This window comes from Phalacrocorax aristotelis, chromosome 12 (assembly GCF_949628215.1).
Source record: "Phalacrocorax aristotelis chromosome 12, bGulAri2.1, whole genome shotgun sequence".
NCBI classification, from domain to species: Eukaryota; Metazoa; Chordata; class Aves; order Suliformes; family Phalacrocoracidae; genus Phalacrocorax; species Phalacrocorax aristotelis.
Window position 1 is genome coordinate 545,340 of NC_134287.1, and position 27,940 is coordinate 573,279.

The 27,940-nt window shown below is 42.4% G+C and overlaps 1 protein-coding gene across 33 annotated transcripts in view; it reads left to right on the plus strand.

The window, feature by feature from the left end:
* SORBS1 (sorbin and SH3 domain containing 1) overlaps positions 1 to 27,940 on the plus strand; it is a 174,884-nt gene that overhangs the window by 125,757 nt on the left and 21,187 nt on the right. For 14 of the 33 annotated variants that reach the window (XM_075108010.1, XM_075108015.1, XM_075108009.1 and 11 more), the window contains 11 exons: positions 2,122 to 2,297; positions 3,096 to 3,159; positions 8,717 to 8,764; positions 8,879 to 9,008; positions 11,005 to 11,119; positions 14,286 to 14,369; positions 18,313 to 18,378; positions 18,935 to 19,036; positions 20,369 to 20,418; positions 23,386 to 23,561; positions 27,409 to 27,494. In XM_075108010.1, coding sequence (XP_074964111.1) covers positions 2,122 to 2,297; positions 3,096 to 3,159; positions 8,717 to 8,764; positions 8,879 to 9,008; positions 11,005 to 11,119; positions 14,286 to 14,369; positions 18,313 to 18,378; positions 18,935 to 19,036; positions 20,369 to 20,418; positions 23,386 to 23,561; positions 27,409 to 27,494 — 1,097 coding nt within the window. Of the gene's footprint in view, positions 1 to 2,121; positions 2,298 to 3,095; positions 3,160 to 8,716; positions 8,765 to 8,878; positions 9,009 to 11,004; positions 11,120 to 14,285; positions 14,370 to 18,312; positions 18,379 to 18,934; positions 19,037 to 20,368; positions 20,419 to 23,385; positions 23,562 to 25,098; positions 26,663 to 27,405; positions 27,495 to 27,940 lie in introns of those variants that run through there. The other 19 variants (XM_075108002.1, XM_075108004.1, XM_075108001.1 and 16 more) reach the window with 6 other exon arrangements.

Below are 27,940 nucleotides of genomic sequence, written 5' to 3' on the forward strand. Positions count from 1 at the left end.
CCCGTGCAGCAGGTGTCTGTGTTTGCAGTATCAGCTGAGCAGCCAAACTGGACCAGCAGCTAAGCTGGTCCTCCTGGTTGAGCCTTATGGACCCAGGAAGGACTTACCCGGTAGGGTGCACAGGGAGGCGTGCCCTATACCACGTGTGCTGTCAGACAGGCCTTTCCTGTCTCCAGGGTTGTTAGTCCAGCACCTTCAACCAGTTCTAAGTGGACTCCAAAAAAATATTTTTGAAAACTCCTTCAAACTATGTTTAACTGTCTGGTAGACTTTCTCCCTGGCTATGCCATGCTAGATAGCTCCCAAACCTTCATGTTATAATATTAAAGATGTGAATTCGTGGTTGGGAGATGGCTGACACAGGCCAGACAGTGGGGTTTATTTTTGCTATATCATCAAGATAAAGATTTTTTTGCTTAGATAACAGCTGTGGCACTGGGAAATCAGATTACGATACATTTACCCTGTGGTTTATGTCTGCCTTAGGTATTTTGAATATTATCATCATAGTTTCGTATGGGATCTACCTGGCAAACAGCCAACCACTTTTCTAGTGCAGGGAGCTAGGGAATCAAAGAGAAGGACTTTGTGACCTTTTCTGGCATTGAAGTCTTTAGCCTGCAGAAGATTACTTTTCTAGACCAGAAGCTCAGGACTTGTAACATCAGCAGTGACAATGATAAGTAATGGAGGAAAGCTGTGACCTTTCCTAAGGTTTGCATCCCATCCACATCGAAAAACCTGCTTTCTTCAAGTTCAAGGAATAATGGTCTAGTTTCAGGTGCTCTTTCTATGCTCTGTTCCTAGAGGCTTAGTAAGGAGTTTAGTAATGGAAATGGACCAAATACTTTCTACAAAATGGAGAGCCCTGTACACTAGGGACATGAAAGGACCGAAAGACAGCACACACACATTCACAGGGAGGGGAAATAGGTTGAAAATTATAAACAAGGATTTAATAGATGCTTTGCCTCATTTCATTATTTCTTCAAGAGGAGGAAGACTTAAAGTTTGATGGTAATTTCACACCAACCACTCAAACAGAAATCTTTCGCATACTGAGTTTCGCAGGGCAGAATTGTGTTTGCTCAAGGTACCGACAGACCAATACTTTGTTATGCACGAGCCTGTCCTCTGCTAACTGCCCCTTTCAGATTTCTGCACATTTAATGGCTTTGGGCAGTATGGTGATGTGCATGTGAATAAACAGATCTCTCTCTCTCTCTCTCTCTTTTTCAATGCATGCAGTGATGTAAAAAGGATAGGACTTGGCAAAGTGTTGATGAGGCAGACTAAAAATCACAGATGTTTCCTCTCCAAAAAGTCCATGCAGAAAAAGTCCTCGGCAGATCCTTAAGGGTTGTTGTGCTGCAGCTCTCCGTAGTAGAGCTTCAGAGCAAACTGAGCTCCCTTGGTTCCTTGGCCAGCGTTGGTTGTGCCACCTGCTGCTAAATGTGGGTGTCAGTCAGGCAGCACCAAGGAATTCCAGGTGGAAGCAAGGCAGTCTGGAGCAATTAGTTGTTTCCCCCCATCTTTAGGCAGACTCATATGCAAGAGGAATCATATGTATGCCTAAACAACATTGGAATTAGTTGTGTACAAACTCTGGTTAAGGCACAGAGGTGAATTGGAAGCATCATATACTGATTATAATGAACGGGATTGTCAGGCAGGTGAGTGTAAGCTGTTAAAAGGTAGTGCCCCACTACCGCATAGGATGCTCCATTAGATTGAAGTCACCAGCAGAAAAAGATGTCTAGGAGACTGTATCACTGATGCTTTTTGATGAAGAATGAAAATGCAGAGTTGCTAATTAGGCAAAAAGACACCAAAAAACCAACCCCCAAACAGTCCTTGAAACCAAAATTTTCCTTTGTCATACATGGTAGCTGAGACTGCCATGAGACGTGTGAGGGTGGCTACTTGAGACATGGTAGCCTACTTTTGCTGGTATCAAACATTTTCATGGTAGGTTTCCTTCCGTTCAGATGCTAACCACAGCTAGCAGTGACACAGTCTGTCTCATCAACTACTTGCTAGGATTTTTGTCTTAAAAGAGTGGAATATGGTGATGCGGTTCAATGCTAGGATGAGATAAGAATCCCCCATTGTCATTTCCAGATTCAGTGCCAGACAGACTAGTTTCTGATAAAGTTGATTCGGCACTCATACGGGACAAGCCAGCTTTGGAGCCAGTGCCAAGTGAGAAGAGGACAGTGGAGGAGAAGAAAAGCACTGTCAAGAGCCCTCAGCACATGGCTGATACCTCCGTTGATGATATTGGCATTCCACTGAGGGTAAGACAGCACTGAGCATGCGGCCAATGCACAAAACCTGGGCCAGGTTCTGCCTACCTTAGGACTCAGGGAATTCACTAAAGGTCCAGAGACTGCAGAGATTTAAGAGAAGGTAGAATTCTAGTTCCGATGAATTTTATTGTGAAAGCTTCAATTTGCTATCAATGACCTGGTTCTGCTGCCTCAGGGGTGGTAAAAATTTAAAGACTAATATCTCTTTTCATCATATATGGGAATACTGTTTTCCACTCTTCTGTTTCACTCACAGCTAGCAGCTAAGGAAGAGCTTTGTCTCATTTTAGCTATCTTAAAGACATGTATCTCTTTTATACAACATGTTTAAGTTCATTCAGTTTTCAGGGGAAATTATAATGAAAAGAATTATTAGTCTGTTCTTACAACTAGTGTCTGGAGTGACTTGAACACTAAATGTTTCTACCTGTCCACTGAATACTTAGGAAATCAGTACCTATGACTAAAATAGGCAAGGTGTCTACTTTTAGGTGTCAAATCAGATTAATATGCAAAACCTTCCACACAATCTACGGTTCTACACAGGTTACAATCTACCCCTGCAAAGCTTGTGTGTTATTAGTAACTGAGTGAAGCCTGTAGCTTCATTACATGTGAATTTATGTAGCTGAGTGAAATCACTCATGTTTCAAAGTATTAATGTCATATAACCTTCGTATAGCAGAATGTCAACCTTTTTCATTGCTGGAAGATTCATAAGAACTTTGAAAGGCTGGTAAAATTAATGGTTGTGATTATTTATGTGTATATTTATTTTTCCAATAGAATACAGACAGATCGAAGGACTGGTACAAGACGATGTTCAAACAGATCCACAAGCTAAATAGAGGTACTGTAACACAGATGGTTTTTACTTACTTTAAAAGACCACCTTGATAACTTTTCATTTTATTCATGTGAAGAATTGCACTGGATGTTAAATAAAAGTGTTTTATGTTAACTAGTGTTTGCTTTGCACCACAGAACTCAACCAATATATTTGAAATCCCTGAAGTCAAAGGTGAGAGAACAGTGAAGTCCAAAGAAAGGTCTGAGTTGTTCTGAATGGTGAACTGCAGTGCCCTCATGAAATCAAGAGTACTATTTGAGATCAGAACGCTGCTAGTAATTCCATACTTACAGAAAATAGATCCCTGAACTCCAGTTTTAGCAGCTAACCCCACCCACCTGCCCACACTTTTGAAGGACAGTAGGTTATCAGTGAAACTACTCTGTGCATAAGAGAAAACCTTTTACACTGTAAAGCTTTACTGCCTGCATAACAAAGCTTGATTTGAAGCCCACTGAAACCAATGGAAAGGTTTCCATTGATTTTTGGTGAGTTCAGAATCTGAACTCTGCTTTTCCAAAACCTCAAATTTTCTCCTTTTGAAACCTAAAATTGTGGTGAGTACTTGCGAACTCTGTAGTGGTGCATGCTCAGGGGATCCCCTACTTTGGGGCATGTCTGTGCCTGGCTGCTGGTACATTCATATTCTTTCTTCTGTGAGAGAAACGGCTGCAGTAGCATCTGCAAACTGAACCCTCTGAACAGCCTGATGTGCAGGCAAATGCAAATCAGAACTGCCCTTATAAAATAAAACACAGAGCATGCAAAACTGGAGCTGTATTTGCCACTGCAGGTGCTATCGTGATGAGCTTTCTGCATAGATAGATGCTGTGTTGTATTGGATGGAATGAGAAAGAGTTGAATTGTTTCCTAATCCCAGTGCTCCTAACAGAGGTTCTTCAGTTTGACCACAGCCCATGCTTCAGGAAGAGGATGAGTTCAGTCCCCTCAGCTTCTAGGATCTCTCGCAGGCACCAGCCATGCGAGGCAGCAATGAGCAACGACGCATCTAGGTTGCAGGAGCATCAGTGTGAGAGGGACTGTTCTGCAGTCAGCTTGTGCATGGATTCTTGGCTCGCCCTTCTTCCCCTTTAAATCTGTCCTCTGTGTTCTTTTTTCAAAATCGTGTTCCTCTCCTTAGACACTCCTGAAGAAAACCCTTATTGCCCTACCTACATATTTCCTGAACTTCCCGAAATCCAGCAAAAAACTGAAGGTACCAGAAGTGTAGTCAGAGTATCTGTTGTCTTGTGCTTTGAGTTAACTGTACTATAGCACCCTAATAGTAACTAGATTCAGGTTCTAGATTTCTGTTACCCATGTGTTACACTGGCTGGAAATTCAGTTATGCCCAGTATACCTTCTTGTGTGATGCATAAAATAACTAAATCTTTGCTAATCCATTAATCTTTTTTTAAAGTATGGTGCCGTTTAGTATTATTAAAGTAGGCAATAAAATCATACAGTGATAGGAAATTGGGGGATGAAGCAGAACCTCCACTTCACTGTGGATAGTCTCAAAATCCACTGCTTTTCTCTGCTGCAGAAGACAATCCTTATTCTCCTACATACCAGTTTCCTGCGTCTACTCCTAGTCCTATCTCTGAAGGTAATAATAATGGACCATATATATTTTTCTGCACAAATGCTGCCTTATCCATTTATTTTCTTCCTGGAGTTTTTTCTAGTTGCTGAGCATTATGCTGCCTCATAATGATTTGCTGCACTCTAAGCATTGCCTTGACTGTATGATACCTTTTTGGCTTTGCAGTGCTCCTCTGGCTTCATAACTAGTACTTGACTAATGCTACAGACTTGGGGTTTGCTTGGTTTTATGCGCTTATCAGTTGTATTTAGCCATGTGCGTGCAGTGATTATTTAACATGCCTAGAATGCTGACTTACATGTAAAGATGTGGTTTAACTGAGATTTCTCCCCCCGCCCCCCCAATTATTTACCTCTGGTTTTGAATATGTAACACTGTGTTAGGGCCAGACCCAAAATGCCACTGAAGTTTATTGTTAAAAAGGCTGCTTGCTTCAGTGGGCTTTGGATCAGTCCCTCAATGCAGTGTTTTAAAATAAATATAACTTGGTAACATAGGTTCAGGGCTGGCCTTAGGTGCACTTGGCATATCTAGGCAAGGGCAAAGTTCATCAGCAGATCTTACAAGTTGAAATAACACTGTCGTTACATTATCCTCTTCATGTGCTCAGCAGATTCTTTCATGTACAAATCCCTGTTTCAGGGATGGTGAAACAGCATCTATTGCAGTGCTAATAATGTAACTGTGCACATATGCATGAAAATATTTATATATGAGAACCACTGGAATCCGCTGCACGCATTGGACATACAGTCATTTCCTGATTGGGAAGTTGTGGTTGGTGACAGCCTTGTTGACTTGGTGCTTTGGTGTCACTTTAGATTCTGCAATTCAAGAACTTGTCTACTTAGCCTGTGCTTCAAGCCAGCCCTGGTGAGACTGTTAATTAACAATTTCATTCAATGTTTGTATTAAACGTCTGGTGGGTACTGTGTAAGAAGAAAGCATACAATACGGGTTCTAGCTGAGATGCTCAAAGGAGACCAGGAGACATAAGGTGCATTTCACTGTTAAAATGAATGTGGACTAGTGCCATGCAGGTTTCCAAGATACTTGCTCATTTCTTGGTGAAACCTGTAGGTGAACAGGCCTGTCTTGCAAATTACAATGCAGTGTAAATTATTTTCTATTGGCAGAAGAGTATGTAGGATTGGATGAGAGAGAAACAGAGTGTCTCAGTAACTAATTGATAAAGGACTTCTACAGAGACTCATTTTTCTTCTTTGTAATGAAGTTTGAAAATCCGTTTTGCTCTTGTCTGAACTAACACAGTTTGCAAAACCAATAAGCATCTGCTTTCCCATAAATGTCCCCTGTGCATTCACAAATGCGCACATGAAAGTAATTAGCTGGTTTAGTAGCTGAAATTTTACTGGACCAAATACTTGCTTTTTATTCTCAGTACATTGGGAAATGTTTCTATAACATTTGCTTGGGTTCTTTCCTTGATAGGAATCTGGAACACCTGATGATGTAGATGGGTTGGAGTGCATGTTTCATGTTTAGAAAACATTTCAAAGTTATATACTCAATGGCAAAGGGTTTACACAGAGATGGGTTGAAGCCTCAATTTCATACAATCAGTGTCAGAGTTTTCTGCTTTGGATTGATGCATAGGATCTCCTAGAAACATAAGGATTTGGGCTTCCCTCAAAAATACCTTTAGAGTCTCTAGAAACATAGAGAATATGGCCAAACCATTTAAAAAAAAAAGTAACAAACTGCAGATTCTCTAGAACTAGAGGGGAACAGCCTCTTCTTGCTAAAGGAATCAGATTTTGTAACTATAAACTGGTGATATCCTGCTCCATTAAGAGAGCCAGGGGATCTTGTTTTAATGCTCATCTCTGACTTACTCTTTAATCTTTATCTAGTCATTCTGGATTTCTGTGGTTTGGTGTTCCTTGCTGTAAAAAGGGAAGAAATGTAGGCACTCTTCTTCATAAGATACTCAGAGACAAAACATACCCGTTGTCCTTATTATTGTAGATATTACAATACCAGCAATTGGAAAATAGCACTTATCTGAAGTGAATTTTTTATTGTATGTTTTCCTGTCTGAATGATTAGCTGTAATAAATATTGGTATTTCTCTTCAAGTAAGTACATTATTTTTTTCATTGATCACCAACACTAAATAAGACTATGAGAGGTGAATGGCTGTGAAGGTAGTTGTAGACATTTGTTCATCTGTATTTGTAGGGACTGAGAGATTTGTGATTTACCAAATATTTTGCTGTCTGAATTAACCCAGCTTTTATAGAGGAGTGCCAGTCAATTTTGTCAACAATTCAGTGTAATAACATGAACTAAATCAGTATTTGTTTCCTGTCATTTAGGTTTAAAATATGGGAATTGGCCTGAAAATTGACCCTTGTTATTTTTTAACCTGAAGATTATGATAAGCCCACCAAAGTCAATAACCATCTGTTTGGAACTTAAACCTTCTAATTAATTCACCAAGAGAACTGAGCAGACAGGCTAAAAGTTAAGACTTCTTTGAGCCTTCCTGAAAGGCTTGATGAAGCCTTGATGAAGGCTTGAGTGCAATTTCAGGTCAGCTGTGTTAGCCAGATTGGTTTTTCCAGCAGATGAGATTGGCTGTAGCAGATGACTGACGTCCTCCTCGAGAGAAGATCTGGAAATTGTTTCAATCTGTTGATTGGCGTCACTAAATTCACATAACTATTTTTTAGTATGTTCTTTTCTTACCTAGCTTATTCTGGCTTCATCTATTTTGTTTTTCTGTCTTCTTATCTCTGTTACTTTTAGTGGTTTCTTCAGAGAGGTATTAGTAATACCTTTGCTCACAGTTCTCTTTGCAGTCATTGCATTGTACTTTCCTGCATTTTGCCTTAGAAGTCCTGTAGACGTCTCATATGCACATCCCTGCAAGTTTGAACCCTCATCAAGAGAGAAAGGTGATGGGCCTGTGGGTCCAGTTTCCAGGTCTGATCCCAACTCCCCCCTGCTACTACCTGCAATTCACTGAGGATTCATTCCAAAGCCTGGGGAAACTGGTGGAAAGACACCACTAGGTTTTTGATCAAGTCAAAGTCTCTCTGGCCGTCACTTGTAGAGTGGGGGTGGTAATGCTGCCATCCTCCCACCTTCGTTTTGGGCACATCTGCGTTTTGCAGATGTGTTATCTTTGAATAAGGCAGCACGTGGTTCCACAGCCCAAGGCAGCAGTTGCATCCTGGGAACGACATTGCTGTGTTGATGCAGTAACACCTTCACTGTTAAAGAGAGGAGGTTGCTCAGACTGAGAGCCAGACCACACCACGCAGTTACGCGGGTGTCATTGCTAGATCTTTTAGAGCTGCTTGAATACCTCTACTGCATTCTACAGACATGTCATTCCTATTTAAAAAGTAAACTCTTCAGAACAAGGACAGTCTCTTGGTGCAAGTATACATGTGTGTCTCAAGCCAGGAACTTCATCTGTGCTTAAAAGATTATCTGAGTTAGTGAACATGCTTCAGCTTGGTGTGCAAGTTAGTACAAGTAAGATGTCCCAGCGATTGTCAAAAGTCATGGGAGCAGCACTCCTAAGCTCTGTTACTGTGTCTAGCGCCTACTGAGTTATTTTAGGCATATAATACAGCTTTTAGATCCTCTGTTTATCTTTCAGCTTTTGATAAAGTGGATCTAATAACCCTTGCTGTAGAGGGGTTTTGTGATAAAAAGCGATTGTTTTCTAAAGTGCTTTGAGAGCCTGGAGAAACATATTAGTGTAAGTAGTACATTAATATTTATATCTAATCTAGGAATAATACTTAAATGCAATTTAAACCTCATTCGGATTCTGTTTTTTAGGATCCTCTCACTGTAGCAAGTATTGGGCATATCACTCAAACTATGGCCAATATTAGTAGAAGAAATGAAAAGGGTCTCTGGTGCTTCTTTGGAGCTTTTCCAGCTCACTTGCAAAATGCTTTTGTCTTTCAGATGAAGATTCTGATTCATACTCTCCTCGTTATTCCTACTCCGAGGACAGTAAGTAATTCACATTTTTTGTGTAATCTGTCAAACAGAAAGGGCATGTAAAGCATGTATTTATTTGCCTCCTATCCAGTTCACCGATGTTCCTGTGTCTGACTTATCCTACAGGCAGAACCCAGCTTTCAGTTCCCCGCTCCAAGAGTGAGATGGACAATATTGATTCAGAGAAGGTTGTTAAGAGGTCTGCCACTTTGCCACTGCCAAACCGTACTTCATCGCTGAAATCAAGCCCAGAAAGGTGACCTGAACTAAGATATATTTGGATCGGTATTGGAAGAATCTCTGAAAGCTGTGAATTGAAAGGAACCAAAGGTGGAAAGTCCACAACTCCAGTTAAACTTTTTTGGGGAAGTGGAGATGTAGTTTTGATTCTGACTCGTCTGCTAGGCAGCAGTGAAATGCTTCATTGTCACAGCCCACTCCCCCATTTTGTCTGACCAGGCATCACACAGTCTGTTGCATAGTTTCCTGCCCGGATACGGAGTGTTTCCCTGGGTGTCATGCCCGTACAGTGCCTACCACAGCGGCACAGTGGAAATTCTTGGCTCAGTGTAACGCTGTAAAGGCACGTCAGAATACAAGCAAATAATAATAATTTGGAGAAGCAAACTTTGGATTGATGTTGAGCCTTGGTAAAAGTTTTGTTCCATCTCTGAGGAATCCCGTCCATATGAAATGTCTTGGAAGAAGGTTCTAGTTAACAGTGTCATTTCTGATCTTTCAAGATGACGTTCCTCCTGTTCCTCCTGTTGCTTTGTTTATTACCATGTATTTTAAACCTCTTTGTAACAGTAATGAATGCATTTGCCAAATGAAGGGAAAGCAGAATGAGCAATGAATATTTTATATTTATATTTTATATTTTATTTGCTGAATTCTCCCAGCTCTTGAACTCCTCTTCCCTCCCTCACCAGCTTCCACTTGCTCTTAATGTTTTGCACTTGCTGCCTCAAATGAGCAATGCCATAATTTGAGATTACTAAGTCAGTGAGCATCTTGGGCTGCTGGATCAGGAGACAGTTTGCTGATAGAAGGTGTCTTCCTTATGCAGGAATTGAAGGCATAGTACATTGGCCCTCTGAGAAAACTCTTGCAAGTGAAAGGATTACAATAATTCATGCTTCCTATTATCCAGTGACTAAACAGTGTTTTAATGGGGAGAAGTTTCTCTGGGGTTGGAACCTTAAGCAATCAAGTTTATTCTAGACAGCAAAGATCAACCTTGTTGAAATTTGTACGTTGTTTGTAGGCTGGTCATTTTGGCTGTCATATTGGCCCACTTTAAAAAAAAAAATTACAAATTGAAATTGGTTGTCTCTGTCTCTCCTACCCCAGTGGAGAGCGTTTGCGCAACCCAGTGGGTTGTTCCTATCCTAATCCAGGTCAGCAGGGTAAGTGGGAAGAAACTTGGAACAGCAGTTTTGGTTAGATGCCTCACTTTTGTTCGGTGAATGTCGGGTGAGATGAATCCACATACAACATTGCCCATCAAAGGGAAATATCAAGAGCAAGATCAGAATTAGTTTACCAGCTTAAATGGCCTGATTTCTGGGTGTTTTCAGGAGCGTTGAATATTCTGCATGAGGCATTTGAATGTATTACTTTTCAGAGGAGGTGGACATTGATGTGGACCTGAGTGCTTTGTAACTACTATTGTCTGAACTGTGCCAGTGTGGCCACTGCACAAAATTATAGTGGTCTGGAAGTGAATCAACTGTTCTTAGCCATCTTTAGATATACTAGTCTGAGATAATTAATTGATTTCTCTAGAAAAGACACCCTCTTGGATCCCAGAGTACCCCCAGAATCCAGAGCAGCAGTAGTCAGGAAATCAGTGATGTGGCTAAAATGAAGAACTTTAGCAAAAGAGATTTAGTCTGAGGTCTGCTCAAAGTTTGGACTTGTTCATACTGGTGAGCTTAGTTGAAGCCCATCACTAAGCTATTTCCAATCAGAAAAGATATGGAAGTTCGGAAGTTTATTGGAAGTACTTGGAAGAAACCCCCTCTGCTCCAGTGGTTTCAGCAGCTGAGCTGTATCAAACTCTGCCTGCCATAAACAAATGTATGCCTGGAGCCCTGTCTGAACTGTTCCCTTTGCAGCAGGCTCCTTTCCTAGATTAAAAAAGTAGCCTGATTAAACCACGATTAATGGGAAAAGGCGCCTGTCACAAGGAAGTGCTTGTCTCCACGGAAATCACAGTGGTTTGTGTCAATTGATCTTTCTTTCCTCAGGACTGACTGGGAGCCTCCAGACAAGAAAGTGGACACCAGAAAATACCGTGCAGAGCCCCGGAGCATTTATGACTACCAGCCAGGAAAGTCCTCAGTTCTGAACAATGAAAAGATGGTAATGTTTGTTTTATCCTATTTGTGACTTTATCCCATGACTGTAAACTACTCCCCAAATGCTTGTCCAGTTCCATTCAGATAGGATTCCTTATACTTACATTGCAGTGCTCGTGTGATATATTTCCTGTATATGTTGTTTTGAAAACTGTTTTGCATAACTTCCTAACATTTTTGTTCTCTATAAAGCAAGATCTAGGGGGATTGAGAGGCTTCTTTCCTTTTGGACATGTTGTTTTCTGTGTTAAGTATGGATCACTAACCCTAGTTTTTAATCCATGTTTGACACTGTGACCTGTTCAGCAGCTGTTTTGACAGCTGTACTTTTTCTAGGGCACAGCGTTAGTTGATGCAGGAGGGTTGAAGGCATTATGCAACAAAGCAGGCTGGTTCGATTTCTATGTTTCTCTGATGTTTTAAACACCAAATGACTAATTTGCAGAGTGCCTTTAATGTGCTCAGGGGATGCCTCTGAGGTGCACTTGAACATGGCCATCTGCCCTGGGCTGCTTTCTTCCTCATCTGGATCTCACTACTTCTGTGGTAGAGGTGGCAGAACTGAATGTGAGCTGGCTCCCCAGCTATGCCAGGGTGTAACCTGGAGTCTTAAGTGAGCTGTTACAAATTTCAGCTTGCATTAGTAAGTAATGCTGTGAATTGTGACAGCTAGGGGACATACAAAGGCCTCATTCTGCAGGCTTGGCAAGAATGCTTGACAAGGGGCAGGGCAGAGAGGTGGTGCTAACCTCATCAGCCGGTCCTACATAAATCACCACAGCTCACTTAAGGTGTCCTTCAGTGGTACAAGTGTGACACTGTAAGTGCTAGAAAATATTGAATGAAGTTACTAGTGAATAGCCAGTTTAGTACATAAAGATATAATTGTTCTATATAGGCATTAATTTGAAGGATTCAATTAGAAGTGCTAATTGCATGTGAGATTCCAAATGTAAACTGGACTTTGTGCCTTAACAGTTCAGGCATTGATCAGTGCATGGAGCAGGTAAAGGAATGCTTCTGAAAAACCTGCCAAGGATTTTATACAAGAGTGAAGAGCAATTTAAATCAATAGAAATTATAAAGTCTGATCTGGGACCTGATGTTTCTCCTTGGTATTTTGGTGGGTTTTCTATTTTCCTTACAAGTGCAATCAAGGTCCATCACTTTTTGAAGATCCTGCAACCAACTTCTTTTCACACCCATGTCCCTTCATTGACTTCAACAAAGTTGCTCCTGATAGGAGCATGATCCTAGTGCCTATTGAAATGGGTGGTGGATGACTCTCTTGAGTGAGGAGTGGTTTGAACATGGTATGGCAACTCCATTCCTGCAGTCCACCCTGGAGCAAGATTTCTGCAGACTTAAGTGGCAATTTTTTCTCACGGTAAACAGCCAAGATTAAACCTTGTGGCAAAAGGCTGCTTATCTGTGTACCTGAGCCGTTGCAAAAAGTCTGTCATCACCAGTGGCTCTGTTCAGACTTCATCAGGTACTTAACTGCACTGTTGAACTGGAGTCTAAAAGCGACAAGCAGGATCATCATCAGCATAATTGAGAAAAATTGTGCAGAGTTCGTCAAAGACAAGAAGGATCTGATACCTCTTTAACTTCCAATGTTATTTTTTGAGCTTTAATTTCAAGCCATACATCACAGAAGAAAGAAGGTCTTGAAATAGTGGCTTCATGGTCTCCATCAGTCTCATTAAATACAACAGTAATACAACGGTTAGCAACTAGATCCTTCAAGGAGGCTGCAGGAGATTTGTGGATATCTCCTGGTAATCACAGCCAGAGCTGTGACTGTCAGAATTTCAGAGCAATGAAGAGCCTCCTGTTGACGTCAGTGGGCTTTTTTTTTTAAATGTAAAATCAGTTATATAACAAGATGAGTACTTCTAGTTGGAGTGCAGTAAAGAAAAAAATTGAGGCATTGCTTCTAATTTGCCTTTAAGGAATAGCCAAGTCTTCCTCCAGGGCATCGGAAACCAAACATGATGTAACCATTTATCTTTCAGATTGAAGCATTGGCCCTCTTTCAGCATCAATCCTGAGCTCTCATCCTAGAGCTTTTTTTGTGATGCCTAATGGCTGTGGCAGAGTCTGGCACATCTAGCAAAGCCCAGCACTGTTGGAAACTCCCCCCCACCTCAGCAATCCCATCACAGGACAGTTTTCATCGGGACACTTTGTGTTGGCCCTCTGTGCACATGTGTGGCTCATTGCTTGTTGTGATGGAGCACTTGGGATCACAATAGCATATCAGATATAACGTATTTATATTTTTAATGCACTGAGATCTATTATGTCTAAGACAAGGTACACTGAAATGCAAGAGTTAGCTACATGTCTTTTGGGGAGTGGCACCTCATAACCCTCAGCAATTACTCTCTTATCTCACCAACAGTGAGTTTAAACAGCTACAATTATTTCAACTTCTTTTTTTATTAAAACAGATTGTATGAACAAAAGGGAATTTCCTTTTCAACTGTACTGTTTTCTGTCCTGTCTGATTTTCCTTTGTTATAGTTTTGTCTGATTCTCTAACATTTATTTGTAAAGAAACAAGTAGTATTGTCTCTCTATCCATCCCTTCAGAGATCTTTCAGGGATGTGCCCTTTCTAACTTGTGTTTCCTTTGATTTAGAAAACCACCTTTCACTCTGTTTGCAGCATATAGAACAGGGTTTCTCGCATATTCATGTGCTGTTAAAGATGCAGTATTTGATTCGGGTCTCACTGAATCTCTCTTTTTTTTTTAACCAAATGAAGATTAAAACAATTTCTTAAAGTACATGCAGCTTCAGACTCGATGAAAGTGTGTGGTAGTAGGAGTGAGAGGCTGGTTGACTCCCAGCTCTTCCATTGAGTCTCCCTGTGACTGTGGGCAAGCTGCATAATCTCTCCCTGTGGGGGTCTCTTGACCTGTAAAGTGCAATTCATTCATATTCATGTTGCTCACAATGATGCCACGAGGCTTAACTGATATTTGCAAAGCAGTTCACGGCCTTTGTGAGAGAGGTGCTATGGAAATTCCAAATTACAAGGCTAATATCTACATTTTAGAATGGAAACCATGGGATCTGCATCTCTAACAGTCCCTCTCCGTGTATTCTTTGCATAATGTTATCCTTCTCTTTCTTCCATTCCCCTGTCACCAACTCCTTTAGACTCGGGATATAAGCCCAGAAGAGATAGATTTAAAGAATGAACCTTGGTATAAATTCTTTTCGGAATTGGAGTTTGGGAAACCGGTAAGTTTGATAGTTGCAATGACCGATGAAGTCAACCTGCCTTTTTTTTTTTTGTAATGGTTCTCACATCTCTTTGCTAGGCCCCAAACTTGGAACAGCTGCCTTACTCATTTAAAAATGTGATTGTTCATAACATCATCCTGGTACTGATGTAAAGCAGCTGTTCTGTGACCACTTTAAGTATTTTGAAGCCATTCAAAACATTCAAAACATTCCCCACCTTCCAGCCATATGTATCAACAAGGCAATATTTTTTTCATACACCATAGTTCAAACTGCATTTTTGTCGTTAATGTTAGAAGTAATTCCCTGTTCTCATTGCTGAAAGTCCTTATTCAAAGCCCTTATTTTCCCACTGTCTAACAAGGTCTAGGATGGCTGATAGGTAGCTTTAAATCAAGGAGAATCACTCATTCATTCCTGGCCTTGGCTTGTAAACTGTAGGTCAGTAATTTCCAGCTATTGGTAAACAGCTCATGACCCTGTTTCCTGCTCATTTCCGTATGCATGTAGCTGCCCGTTGCCTGAATGGGGTGCATCAGTCTGTGTTGAATAGCCCTTGCCATTCCCTCAAACCAAAGGAGTCTGAGAACAGTGTGCTTTCTTTTCAGATGGAGCTGTGTTGCTCTGTGTGTGGGGGGGTGGGGGGGAAGCCTTGATTTCCAGCTCTGGAAGAAGATGAAGCAAAGCTTAATTATTCAATAGACAAAGGACATTTTGATGGAGGGACCGCATCAGTTGTCATAGCTACTGGAAAAATGTGACTTTAAAGCATTTTATGGCCTGGTTCTTACTGATTAAACACTATTAAATTCATTATCAAATACTGTTTAATAAGCTACTCTTACTGCACCAGAGGGTCAGTATCATCCTTTCACATCTATTCAAGTATAGTGGTCGTTTATCCTTTCTCCTTGAGGTCAGTTGTCAAGTGCCCATGCATACCATTTTTGAGTGCTGCTGAGATTTCCCTGCATGTACAACAAAGCAGAATTATGTTTTAAGGTTCAGTACTGGCTTCAAAGGCAACTGCACATGGACACCAGAGAGCAGGTTTTCTTTAAATCTGGTCTTTGTTCTCTCAGAAGTGACAAAATACCTCTGCGCAGAATGTAGCTCCCTGAGGTTGGGTGCCCAGTCTGATCACATCATAGAAATAGTGTAATTTTTGCTGAAAAACAAACATAAGTAGTCCTTTCTGTTGTAGAAATCTGTGTTTTATAGCTATGGACCTTGCAACCTAAGCTAAAGAAGGAGCTTCAACGGTGCTTAAGATGAGACTCCCCTAACTTTTAGGCACTAGAAGTCAGGTAAATTGCATCCCACTGAGGCTTTTGTGATGTCAGTATAAGGATTTAACCCTTCACAAGTTGTCATGGTTTAAGATTTCCACAAAGGAAGAAGAAACCTGCTTCTCTTTGCTGCCATGTAATTAATAGCCAGATGCTCTGGCAACGAGTGAAAGTTTGTCATCTCTGTGATCCTTCAAGTTAGTGTAAATGAATGGAAAAGGTGTCAGAGAAAGGAGAACGTTTATGCCCTCGGGCCTTTCTGGAAGTGAAGGTATATCTGTTCCTGAGAAGTGTTTTTGTTTTCAGTCATGTGGCCTTGGCCTTACTTCAGAAGAGGGCATCTCAGGCTACACCAGTAGTCTGTCTCTCGTTTAGCAGAGCATCTGTTCTAGCGACAAATTCCCCACCTTGCTCAGGGCACTGTTATTAAGGGCTGATTTATTGCAGCTTGACCTGAAATGATGTCCCACGTCAACTTGCTCTAGCTCCAAAGCCACATAACTATGTTCGCTGATCAACTGTGCCAACCAATGTTGTACTATGTCCATAGTGCTTTGGCATTACATCAAGCATTTGAATTGAGGACGTCATCTCAGACTTCTATAGCTACCTGTCAGAAATTTCGCAAAGCTCCCTCTAAGCTTCGTCACCAGAGCCAGAAAAGCATGCTTTATGTAGCTTTGCTTACTCAGGTCACAAGAGGACCAGATTTTTGTGACCAGCTAGTGGCTGAGCCCCGTGCCTAATCACAGTGTTTTAATTGACATTTACCAGCACCTGAGATTTTCAAAGATTCTCTGTTTGTCCCAGCTGTTTTTTTCCAATGCTGGAGATAACCTACAGGATGATTTCCCCTGGTTTTCAGACTTTATTTGTGGCTATGTGATGTGGGCAGGAAAATCCTTGGTAAAAGCGAGCACAGGGTTCTTGTGAGCCTGTGGGTGTTGCTCTCTGAACACACCAGCATGACGAGGACAGGGCTTTCCCCATTGAGGAAAGCACATGCACTTCACAGGGCAGCTGAAGTGACGCTTTGCTGGAGCAGCATCCCTGATGCTTTTCTAGGCAGCTCTGTGGACAGGCACATGCCCTGCAGACACCTAGATCAGCCTCTGCAGCATGGATGCTTTTTTAGTGTGCTGTTGAGGCTGAATCCTCACATGCTCCTTCCTTTCTTCCTCCTGACCCATGGCTCTGCAGCTCCATGGATCCCATCCACAAAATGTGGCATTTGGTCGGTCTAGAGTTCAGTTGTCTTCCATTGTGATTGTGGGATCACAACACGTGGGGACTTTCTCCCAGCCCTTGCTCAGCCAGCACTAAGGAAGCTGTTTGCTATAAATGGAGCAGGGGGGCTGGAAAAAGGGGTGCATCTCCTGCCTTCTCCCCTCCTTCCCTCCAGTTCTTCCCTCCAAATCTCAAACCTAACTCTTTGCAGCACCATCTACCTACCTGCAGCTGCTGCTCTGATGACAAGAAACAGGTGTTTAGTGTTTGCAGTCCACACAGTGGCTGTCCAGATGTAGAAGCGGGCTGCATTCAAACTGCAGATCCAGGCAGTCTAGAAACCTGAAGGAATTTGGACCAAGACCCAGGGGCTGTAGCTCAGTCTCGCCTTTGATAGACTGACACTAGGAGATCCCCTGTCAGTGACTCATCGACAGTCTAGTCGAGAAGTCAGCACGGATGTGTAGGATGATGCTAAGTTTGCCAACCAACAGAGGTTATTTTTGTTTGGAAACAGAGCAAATGTATTCTGATATTGCAAAGTAAGAACAAAGTGTCTTTGAACATATCAGTGAGAGGTGCATATCTGGTGAAATGAGGGTATTGGCATGGCGCTATTTGGATAGGAGTGTCAAGACAAAGGTCTTTCACTTTGAATAATCCTCTCTGATATTTCCACGTGCATCCAAACAGGAAAATCCTATTTTGAAATCAGTGCCTTCACCTATAGGATGGAATTTAAATAACTAGTTCCCAAAGTTCCACGTGTCCCACTCTCTCCACCAACACCACCCGCCCACCACCCCCCAAACAAACAACCCCCCAAACCAGTGACATAAAAAATAACTCTGCATTCTCATTGCCCCACAATGCCACCACTGGAAATTCAGCCATTTGTTCACATGGTATGTATTCATAGTCTGGTGGGGGTGGGAAAGATTCTCCCTTTTCTTTATCAAAGGCCCTTGTTTTACCCTTTCCTTTTGAAAAGAAGAATGAGCAAAACAAATGCTTTTATGAATCTGTGTGTTTTTCCCAGTTGTTTTTTTTTTGTTGTTGTTTTTTTTTGTGTGTGTGTTAAGAATGCTTTAACTACCAGCTGTGGGCTCCCTCTAAAGAGTCCAAAATCCCCTAGAGCACCTTGCAAAAATAAAAATTTCCTCAAACACTACTGAAAACAGCCCCTTCCAGACTGCATGTATGCTCCCTTTTGCCTCTCATGATCTCTTGATATTTGTGCCATAGCGGATTTATCCCTCTTTCTATCTCTATTTCTCTGTTGTGTTTTTTTTTTTTTAATTTCTTTTCAGTGTTGATGCAAATCCCCTGTTGTATTCCCCCTCTGTTCTAATCCAGTTTCCATATTCTCTGTGATGTCTTTCCTTATCTTCATTTCCTCATTTCCTTCCTTTGCTTTCCATCAGCCTCCAAAAAAGATTTGGGATTATACTCCTGGAGATTGCTCTATCCTTACTAGAGAGGATAGAAAGGTAATTGTGTCTCACATACGTTGTACTACAGCATCTAGCGCGTATGTATGCGTGTATGTGATTTTTTTTTTTGTAGCATTGCTTGGGTTTTGTGTGCTTGTGAGTGATGTTTTTAATTGGGTTTGAGCTCATTAGCCTAACAATTAAGTAGCTAGTAAATTGATTTAATAAACTATTCTTAAAACGTAATCAGCCATAATTTAGAGTGGTGGTTTTGCTATCTTGATTTGCAATGATAATTGTACTAACAGCATATTGCATATTGTTACAGTATCTTTTTTTTTTTTTACAGGTGGGTTTTATAACTTTATGGTTTGTAGAATTAAATTCTAGTAGGCCTGTGCATCTCTTAATTTTGAATATTAAATGCTTAAAACTATCTCCTCTGTAATGATTGAAACATGAGTAATTACTAGTGAATTTCTGTGTATTGTCCATACCATCTTTGTCTTTTTCAATTAAAAAGGCTCGCTTTTTTTTTTCAAAATTAACATTCCTTTTGTTTCCCCTAACCCTAAGCATTATTTTCCCATTCTTCTTCTCCCTCTTTAACCAGACTGATCTAGAAAAAGACCTCTACCTCTACCAGACTGAGTTAGAGGCAGATTTAGAAAAAATGGAGAAGCTTTATAAAGCACCACATAAAAAGCCACAGAAGGTATTTCCTATTATTTCATGCTGCCAATGCCTGTTTCCAAACTCTCTGCTCTAATCTATTCACTGCTGGATGATTATTAAATGAGGTTGGGATAAATAATGGTTCTGACCGTTCTGACTGCATGGCTTGCTGTGTCGCTGTCAGAAATAATAGAATGTGATGCTGAGAATCCGGCTTGAAATCCATTTCAGATACAGTGATTTCCTCTCTCTCCTGTTCCCTTTCAGCTGCCCCCACCCCCGTCCCCCTTTAGGGTTTTGAGTTCAGTGTCTGCAAAAAAAAAACCCTCTCTATTTTTCACATGAATAGGCAGCAGCAATCAGCTTAAAATTCTTGGTTGGCGTCACTCATCATCTCGCGCCTTTCAAGCGTGTTGCCGTCTACGCTGCCTTCATACAAGCCCTGCTCTCTGCTAGGAGCTCACACCTATCCAATATTTGGATATTCCCAAGAGATTTTACACAATTTTCCTTATGCTGTACCCTGCCGTGGCCTGCTAGGGCAGGTCAGCTGCTGCTGCTGTTTCGAGGGTCTGCAGGACTTGAACCATGAAATGATAGATTAATTCGGTAATACGCCATTTTTTCTATTTTTTTCTGGTTTTGATTTTTTTTTTTTTGAAGCTGCGGCATTTCATCAGGACTTGAAAAAGCTCCTTTTTCAAACCCAAGATTTGCTTTTCCTTCCTACGTAGAAATCCTCAGATAGATGAGGGGACACCAAGTAGAGCATTTCTTCTAGAATTGCCTTCAATTTTTAAAATAATGTGTCTAGGAAGTGTTAGATGGATTTAAAGCAAGTGGATAAGAACTGGCTTTTGCTATTGAACCTGTGCAGCTGGCATTGCTCCTCTTAAGTAAGGAAACTGCAGTGAAACGTTGCTTTTCTTGTTAGTGCTTTGATATTTTTTGAATGCTGAGGAATGTATTGTGCTGCAGAAATGTAATATACCTTTAAAGCAAAGGCGGGCCGTGACCGGTTGGGGAAAAAGCTTGGGGAAATAATTATGAGCATGTGTCTCCTGGTCATGGCCCAGCTGGTTATCTCTTTCGCTTTTGGCTTTATTCACAGTGACTCATTTGCAGACAAAAGACTAGGTGCTGCGAAAAGGCATTGGCTGTGCTAAAAACCTGTCACTGCCCTGAAGGAACCCAGGAAAATTGTCGCTTTTCTGCAAAGATATTGACAGCTTAAATTGCATTTAGACTTAAACCTCAATGCCTCCTAAAGGCTAATATTCAAGCAATAGATGGAAAATTACTTAAGCAAGCTGTCTTTCTTTTCCTCATATGTAAGTGTGTACCAATGACTCCTTTGTTTGGACTTTTGCAGAATACAGCAGGTGTTACTCCTCTGGAAACTTCCACAGACCATTCTTCCTAGTAAGTTTTCCAATTGCTTTTTGATGTCTCTTTTGCAATCGGATGTCACATAGAACAGGGTTTACGGTGTTGGAAATGGGTTGCCTTTATTTTTTGGTGATAAAGAAATGCATGTACCATGAGAACTATACACGTGGTTTAGATGGGTCCAGGTACAATATCTGCTTGTTGATCTTGAATGATTTTTGAAGTGATTACATAAGTGATTGCATTGTCTAGGTAAGAATAGCTGATTGTGCTAGGCGGTGACTTAAAAAACAAACAAACAAAACAAACAGACTCTTAACTCCATCTTGATGAAGTTTGCAAATTGACTGTCATGCAAGTAATTTTATTGCATAGAATAAAAAAAGTTTGTTTCTGTTACACATGTATGGTAGATTGGATCCCGTTAGATATTCCCAGTTATGCACACCAGATCAAAAGGATGCTGTTGGTGGAAAGCAATAATTTTCCAGCTTCCAGGATGGTAACAGTGGTAGCAGCAATGATATTTCTCAAAGATCTAATGTGGCACTGCTTTTCTGGAGGAATATGTAATAAACAGTATACTCTGTCTAAATAAGTTGTGCACAGAGTTGGTTTGTTTTAAAAGAGGAACACAAAAAAAAATATCCAGAGCAAGATGCTGAGCTGTGCTGAGTTACTCGAGCCATGGAGCCAGCCCCTACTGCAAACCTGCTGCTCCTTGTAATTGGGCTGAATGCTTAACACCATCCATAAGCACAGTGATCCCTTCTGCATGGATGGTTTGTTAGGAAAGGCATGTTCTTCTCCAGGCACCCATTAATATCATGTGTGTTCACTGCCCCTCTGGGGCTGCCTCAGAGGTCTCCTGTACTTCTTTCAGCTCCGTTCCCTTCTGTCTGTGTTCATTCTGCTGGGAAACTAGCACTCCACTGCATTTTGTTGGTTGCTCCTATGACTGTTTAGTTTTATTTTGGTAAGGAGTGAGCAATAAAATAAATCAAAATCTGAAGAGGTTAGCATAAAAGAATAGCTTATGTTTGCCAAAGACTGGTTAAGGTTTCTGCCCATGGTAGCCCTGCCTGTGCCCCTTGTGATGCCACACGAAGCACGCAGGAGTGCCGGCACCTGAGCCAGTGGAGGGGAAGCGGCCTGAGTAGGCTGGGAATGGGACGTAACAGCGAGGCCCAGGTGGAGCTGCACGTTCTTCCCTGCCCTGCCATTAGAGAGCAGGGAGAAAAGATACCTGGAATTTATTGTCTTTTTTGCAGTGTTGCTCTTCCCCCTATTTGCCTGATTCTGATCTTGCAGACTGCCTTGGCCCCCACAGTCGTGCTTGCTGGCCCTAATGAGCAAGCAGCCCGTAAAGGGACTCTGCTAAATGCCGCCTCCCTTTCTCCCCACCTCGAGGTGTATTCCCAAAGGAGGATCATTTTAACCCTTTGGTTTTTAACAACTAGGCTAAAATGATGCTTTTACCTCCCGGGTGAGGGACCTCAGGGCAGTCATTATTCCCTGCAGCAACCAGCAGGGCTTCCTCCAGAACCTGACAGCGGCACTGGGATAACCCCTGTAATACACAACAGCTCTGTAGCTATGGGTCTGTCTGAGCATTGCCTAGATTGAAAAACTGACCGTATTCCCTTTCTCTTTCATGGTGCTTTTCATGAGCCTTTATTCCAGAAAGCAATTTATGGGACTGCATGTGACCTGGTTTTCCTTGTCCAGAAACTCAAATCTTGTTTGTGATCCAGACGTTGTGTAATCCCACCCCCATAGCCAGCCCTCCAATGTGTTTGAAAGCCTTCTCTTTACCCCATGAGTACAGTGTCTCTGCAAAAATAAACAGATGCGTGTACAAATTTATCCACAACAAGCAGGCATAACCACAAACATTTCCATACTCGCATAAATTTGAATCACTCCTGGACATCAGGATGTAAACCAGCTTTCAGAATGTTTCCATGAATTGGCAAATGTGCTGTTATTTTATTTTTTTCAAACTTTCCAGAAGTCATGCTTTGGACCCCAAAACAGCTTTGTGGGAGACTGCATCTTATTCTGAAGAGCCTGGTTGAGCACAAGAACTAGTATCAGATGAGCTTAGCTTTTAGGAAAATATTGTCTACCTGATTGCTCAGCAAGTCTTTTGTACCTGGAAAGGCCTTTTGTGCCATGGCATTGCTGGTTATTTTTTCAGAGAGAAAACAGTGAAATCTAGAAATAAGATGGAGGGGGCATACTTGTGCTTAGATCCATGACTGGGAAAAGGGATTTGTAGTAAACGTCCAGTCTTTAAAGGCCTAATAAATTAAAATTGTACTCATTTTAGTAGCATTTTGTTTATGTATCTGCATGGTAGACCTAGAGTCCAAGATTTTTCATTCCCTGTCGTGGAAGCCTGAAGCAAAGCTGAGCAGAACTGTGCATGCCTGGAAATTTCTTTGGCATTTAAAACAGTGGTGTATATAGCCCCATACCATTGCTTCTCTGCATGGTCTTTCACTGACGGGCTTGAGAAATTGCTCTGGGAGTCTTGAACTATATGGTTGATTGGTGGATGAACTGGTTGAGATGAACTCCTGAGCAGCTGTGCTTTGTAACCAGGGGACATGCATGGCTAGTGTTTTAGGGAGAGAGTACTGGGAGCTGGAAGATATTTGTGCTGCTTCCAGCTAGCCACTGAATTCCTTTGTGTCTGAGAACAAATCATGCATCTGCTCTGTTACTCTGATGTCTCATCTGTAAAATAAAGGAGGAGTGCTTTCCTGCTGCCTGTTTTCTGGGGGACTGAGCTGGGAGAGTACCCTCAGGTGGAGAATGCTATGATAGTGCCAAACCTAGAGCATTATCGCAATGTATTCATGACCTCTTAATTCAGCACCAGTTCTTTATACACAGTCTATTCTGGGTTCATAAGAGTGGTTTTCTCTTACTTTGCACGCACCTCTCAGCAAACAGAAGTGACCCACTGTTGTCCCTCCCCCTTGTGTTTTCCAGCTCCACATATTCACCCAACTACCATGCAGTGAAGAGGGAGTCAGAACCAGCACTGGGGGACCCTGCTGGCTTGGAGAATGAAAGGCAGATTTACAAGAGTGTGCTGGAAGGTGGAGATATCCCGTTCCAGGGGCTGAGTGGTCTCAAGCGACCTTCTAGCTCTGCTTCCACAAAAGGTAAGCTGTCATAGCACTAACCGCCTCTCCGTTCTGCAGTGTCAAAAGCCAGGTGATATGGGGCAAACTGCTACAGGGTTTAGAGTCTTATTCAAGCTAGTTGAGTTTTCCTCTGTCCTTCCTCTTTGCCATCCCCAGTTTTCCCTCCTTCTTTCTCTCAGCCCACACTGGCCAATGTTTTTCATGACCCCTTTATCTGATCCAGGTTCCTCTTCCCAACTGGAGCAGCTCCCTCCATCCAGCACCTCAACCACACCCCACACCCTCATGTTCTTCCTCGAGGCTGCTCAGGCTGGCCTTGCTATCCGTATGCTCCTACTGCCTTGCCATGCTAGAGCCCTTCCCTGCCTTTTCTGCTCTTCCTGCCGCAGTATCTCAGCAGGCCACACCAGCTCTGCTGGCCTGGCTACCCTGGTGTATCTGGGGCCATGTGCTCTACAGCCTCTTGCCTGCGAGGGGCATGCAGAGAATGCATGGTACCCTGTGAACCGGCAATGCCGCGCAGGCTCTGAGGGAGCAAGGCAACGGAGACTGCTACATCTCCTCCCCTTTCCTCCCTCCATCATGAGGTCTCTAGAAGATTAGGACAAGGAAGAGCCTGACTCCCATTAGGGAGTTGTATTGGGAAATGTGTCTCTGAGCCAGCTTCAACCTAAAAATGGCTTGAGATGGGGAGAGGACCAGGGAAGGAATGTGTTTGGTTTCTGAACTGCTCTCCCTAAAAATAGTACATCACACCAAAAAGGTCTCTATGTCTCCGTCTTCCAGCTGTTTTTCAGCATTATGTCAGGCCTGTAGGGCAGGGAGTCAAACTGGATCTGAACAAAAAAATCTGTTCAAACAGTTACTGTTCCCCAAACTGCAATTGGATCTGAATGGTTATTTTGACATTTGAGTTTGAACTCAAATCGGAAACAGACCTAAAAACTGCAGTCTAAGCTGAACTCAGACTGGATCTGACTTTAAAAAAAAATGTCCTGATCTGACTCCTTGATTTTTAAAGCAAACATGGCCAACCACATTGTCTGAAGGACACTCAGCTTATTCCTAGTATGGGGAATCTCTAAGCAGGCAGCTCTTGGGCAAGGCCAGCAGATGTGGCCTGCTTGTGTTAGTCAGCTGCCGATTGCTTCCTCCCTCCCAGGAATAAACTGTTTGGCAAGCGCTGTAGTGAGACCATAGTAGGTGTGATTACAGGCTTGGTACTGAGTTGCTTTTGCAGTGGTAGTGCCTCTGCATTCTTGCTGACACTCTGATCCTGCCCACGGTTCTGCTGCCTTTTTCCATGGTGCCGCAGCTTCCCTGGAAGCTGATGATGCGTAGCACTTTTTAGGAGGGTACCTTCAAAGTGCTCCAGTTCTGCTTCTGGCCAAGCCTCTCATTTTAGATATGTTAGCAGCACTTCACCTACTGTAAGCGTGGCTTGTTGTGCAGTTTCTTCCCGCTTTTCTTTATGTTTTGGAACTTTGTCTCTTTAAAGTGCATTTTATGAAACCCAAGCATGTTCTTTCTCCTTTCGCAGTAGCTTTCTAGCACTTAAGCTAACAGGTTGTATTTATTTTATTCTGCATGCTTACCAGTGGATCGTAAAGGTGGGAATGCTCATATGACTGCACCCTCTTCAGTTAATAACCGAACCTTTAACACTAGTCATACCGGTATGTTAGGTCACGCATGTAAACATAAGAAGCCCTTATCAGCTGCAAAAGCCTGCATTACTGAAATCCTCCCTTCTAAATTCAAACCCAAACTAGCAGCTTCAGCTGCTCTTGTGCAGGACAAGAAGGGTATTTTGTTGTCGCATGAGAGAGCTCAAAGCTGCGAAAACCTTCGTAGCTCCATTGCCTTGTTCAGTAATAAAAAAGCTTTCATGGTAGACATAGGGGAAAGCATAGAAAACATGTTGATGAAGTCGAAGGAGGAGTATGCCATCAAATCTGGCAGTACAATGAGCCTGCAGGAGTATGGCACCAACTCTAGGAAAGGCTACCTGTTCCCTGCCTCCAGGAAGAGTGGGATGGAGTTTACAATGCTGTATAAAGACATGCACCAGATCAACCGGTCCAGAATCCATTTGGGCACAGTCTCCTCCTGCAGCGTGAGGGATATTGCATTTCAGTTTGAGAATGAAGCAAAGGACAGGATGGAGCACAGCCTTAGTCGAGAGGGTTCAGAGCAGATCCCCAAACACACCGTTTCCTCCCGTATCAGTGCCTTTGAGCAGCTGATCCAGAGATCCCGATCAATGCCCTCGCTTGACTTTTCCACTGGACAAACCAAATTCACCACTTCTCTCCAGTCTAAAACTTGTCTGAGTTCTGCCTACTCTGCAGAGTTTCTTCTGGATTTGCCAAAAGCACACCAAGAAGAGAAGGATGCTGCCAGCTTGGCAGATAAATCCTCCCACTCCTGCAGCAACGTGGAGGACACAGCTTCGGATGTCAGTGATGCCATCCCTATGGACACGCTTTCAGCTTGCACAGATGAGTTAGATCTCCTCTCAAATGCATCCAATGACAGCGGCGGCAGCAGCAGCAACCTCAATGGGCCTCAGAAGCATAAAATCAACAGATGCAAAGGCACGTGCCCAGCTTCCTACACCAGGTTCACTACTATCCGAAGGCATGAGCAGCAGCAGGCCTCCAGGAACCCACATTCCAAAGGGGATGTCTATGGGGACAGACACATGCTCCCCAGAAACGTCTACCTGATGAGTCCACTTCCCTTCCGATTGAAAAAGCCCTTCCAGCACAGATCCTGTGGGACTCCACCCCCAGACTGCCAGGGAAGCCCAGCAGTGCCCTGCCCTGAGAACTCGGACGACCCCATACAACGGCAGGGAAGCGTAGGAGTCAAGAGTTACCACTCCCAGCACCAACTGTGTTCCAGAAGCAGGCCGCTAGCCCCCAGGCGCCTGTCTTCCTTTGAGATTGTGGAGAGGCTTAGCTACTCCCCCACCATGGGATCTAGCCGAGATAGCTACGTGGGCCGGGCTGACACTCCTGACTCCTTAAACAATAGGAACCCTGTTCCATATGCTCTCTGTCACAGCCTGGACACAAACAACAACCCGCAAAGTGAACTTGGGACGTACCTAGGAGGTGGCTTTTTGTGTTCTTTACCAGTGTCCCTTCACCTGTCTCCTTCCTTTCCTTTCTCCTCCCCTTTTCTTCCACAACCCTTGCATTTTTACTCCCCGCCTTTGCATCCCCTGACTCTCTGTTTTTTCCCCTAGTGTGTCTAACGTCCTTCGCGTGTCTCGCTGAGCGTTTTTGTTCAGGACTTGCTAACAGCTGCACTTCTGAGAAACGATTTCCGCTGCCTTTTTAATCACATCGGGTTCAGTTTGTCTCTCAAGCAACTCCAGGGATGCAAGAATCTCAACATGAGATATTACTAGTCCTATATAATTTGCACACATGGGAATATAAAAAAAAAAAACCCAGATGATTTGCTTTAAGAAGCTGTTTCTCAAGGTCTAGTTGTGTGTGTGTGTGTGCGCGCGCACGCGTGTGTATGTATTAAACTTTCCTCAGCAGTAACAAGCCAAATCATACTTTGATGGCAGCGAATCTTTTCTTCACAAAGTCCTTCTGTGTCTTTACTATTTCCCGTACTGTTATTTTCTCCCTGTTTTTGGATCTTTGTTCACAAGTACAGCCCAAAAGGGAAAAAAATGAAAATGGATAAATTATCAATGTCTGATCGGCAATTTGGTCAATGGCAATTGAGAATCCTTGCTGTCGTAATGGAGACAAATTGTTTTAAAAATATCTATTTTTTTCCTTTCTGGTTATGCTCGATAAATCCATCTGTATTTTAACTTCCTTATGTTGTTTCGAAGTAGATTCAGAATCACCAAGGCATTTTGCAGCAGTTGATTACATGGAAACTCCAGAAGAAATTATCCGCAGGCGGCATGACGATAAAGAGGTAATGCCCTCCTTTTTGGCCTAATAACCGTTGTAGCAGCTCCACATACAAGAAATATAGCATTCAGCCTTATATAAGGACAGCTTCTATGTCCATGGCTATGTGTATTGGAAGTTAGAGCAACAAGCTGGAACTAGTATGTTTTAATCTTGATACTACCTCTGCCACTGATTTAATGTATAACGTGTAGTCCAGTTTAGCTTTTGTTTAAAATGAGCCTGATAGTTCTTATGAATTGCACAAAATTATATATGGGGGCTTTAAAGAATGTGAAAAGGTTGGAGATGTATGTGAGATGTGGTACAACACCCCAGTACTTGCAGATAAAGGTGAAATGGTTGCTCTGTAAGTGAGTTGAGGTTTTATTGTTCTCCAAGCAAGCCACTTGAGTCGATATTAATCAAACTGGTGAGAACAGTATTTTTCTTGTGGTCCCCAGTTTTTGA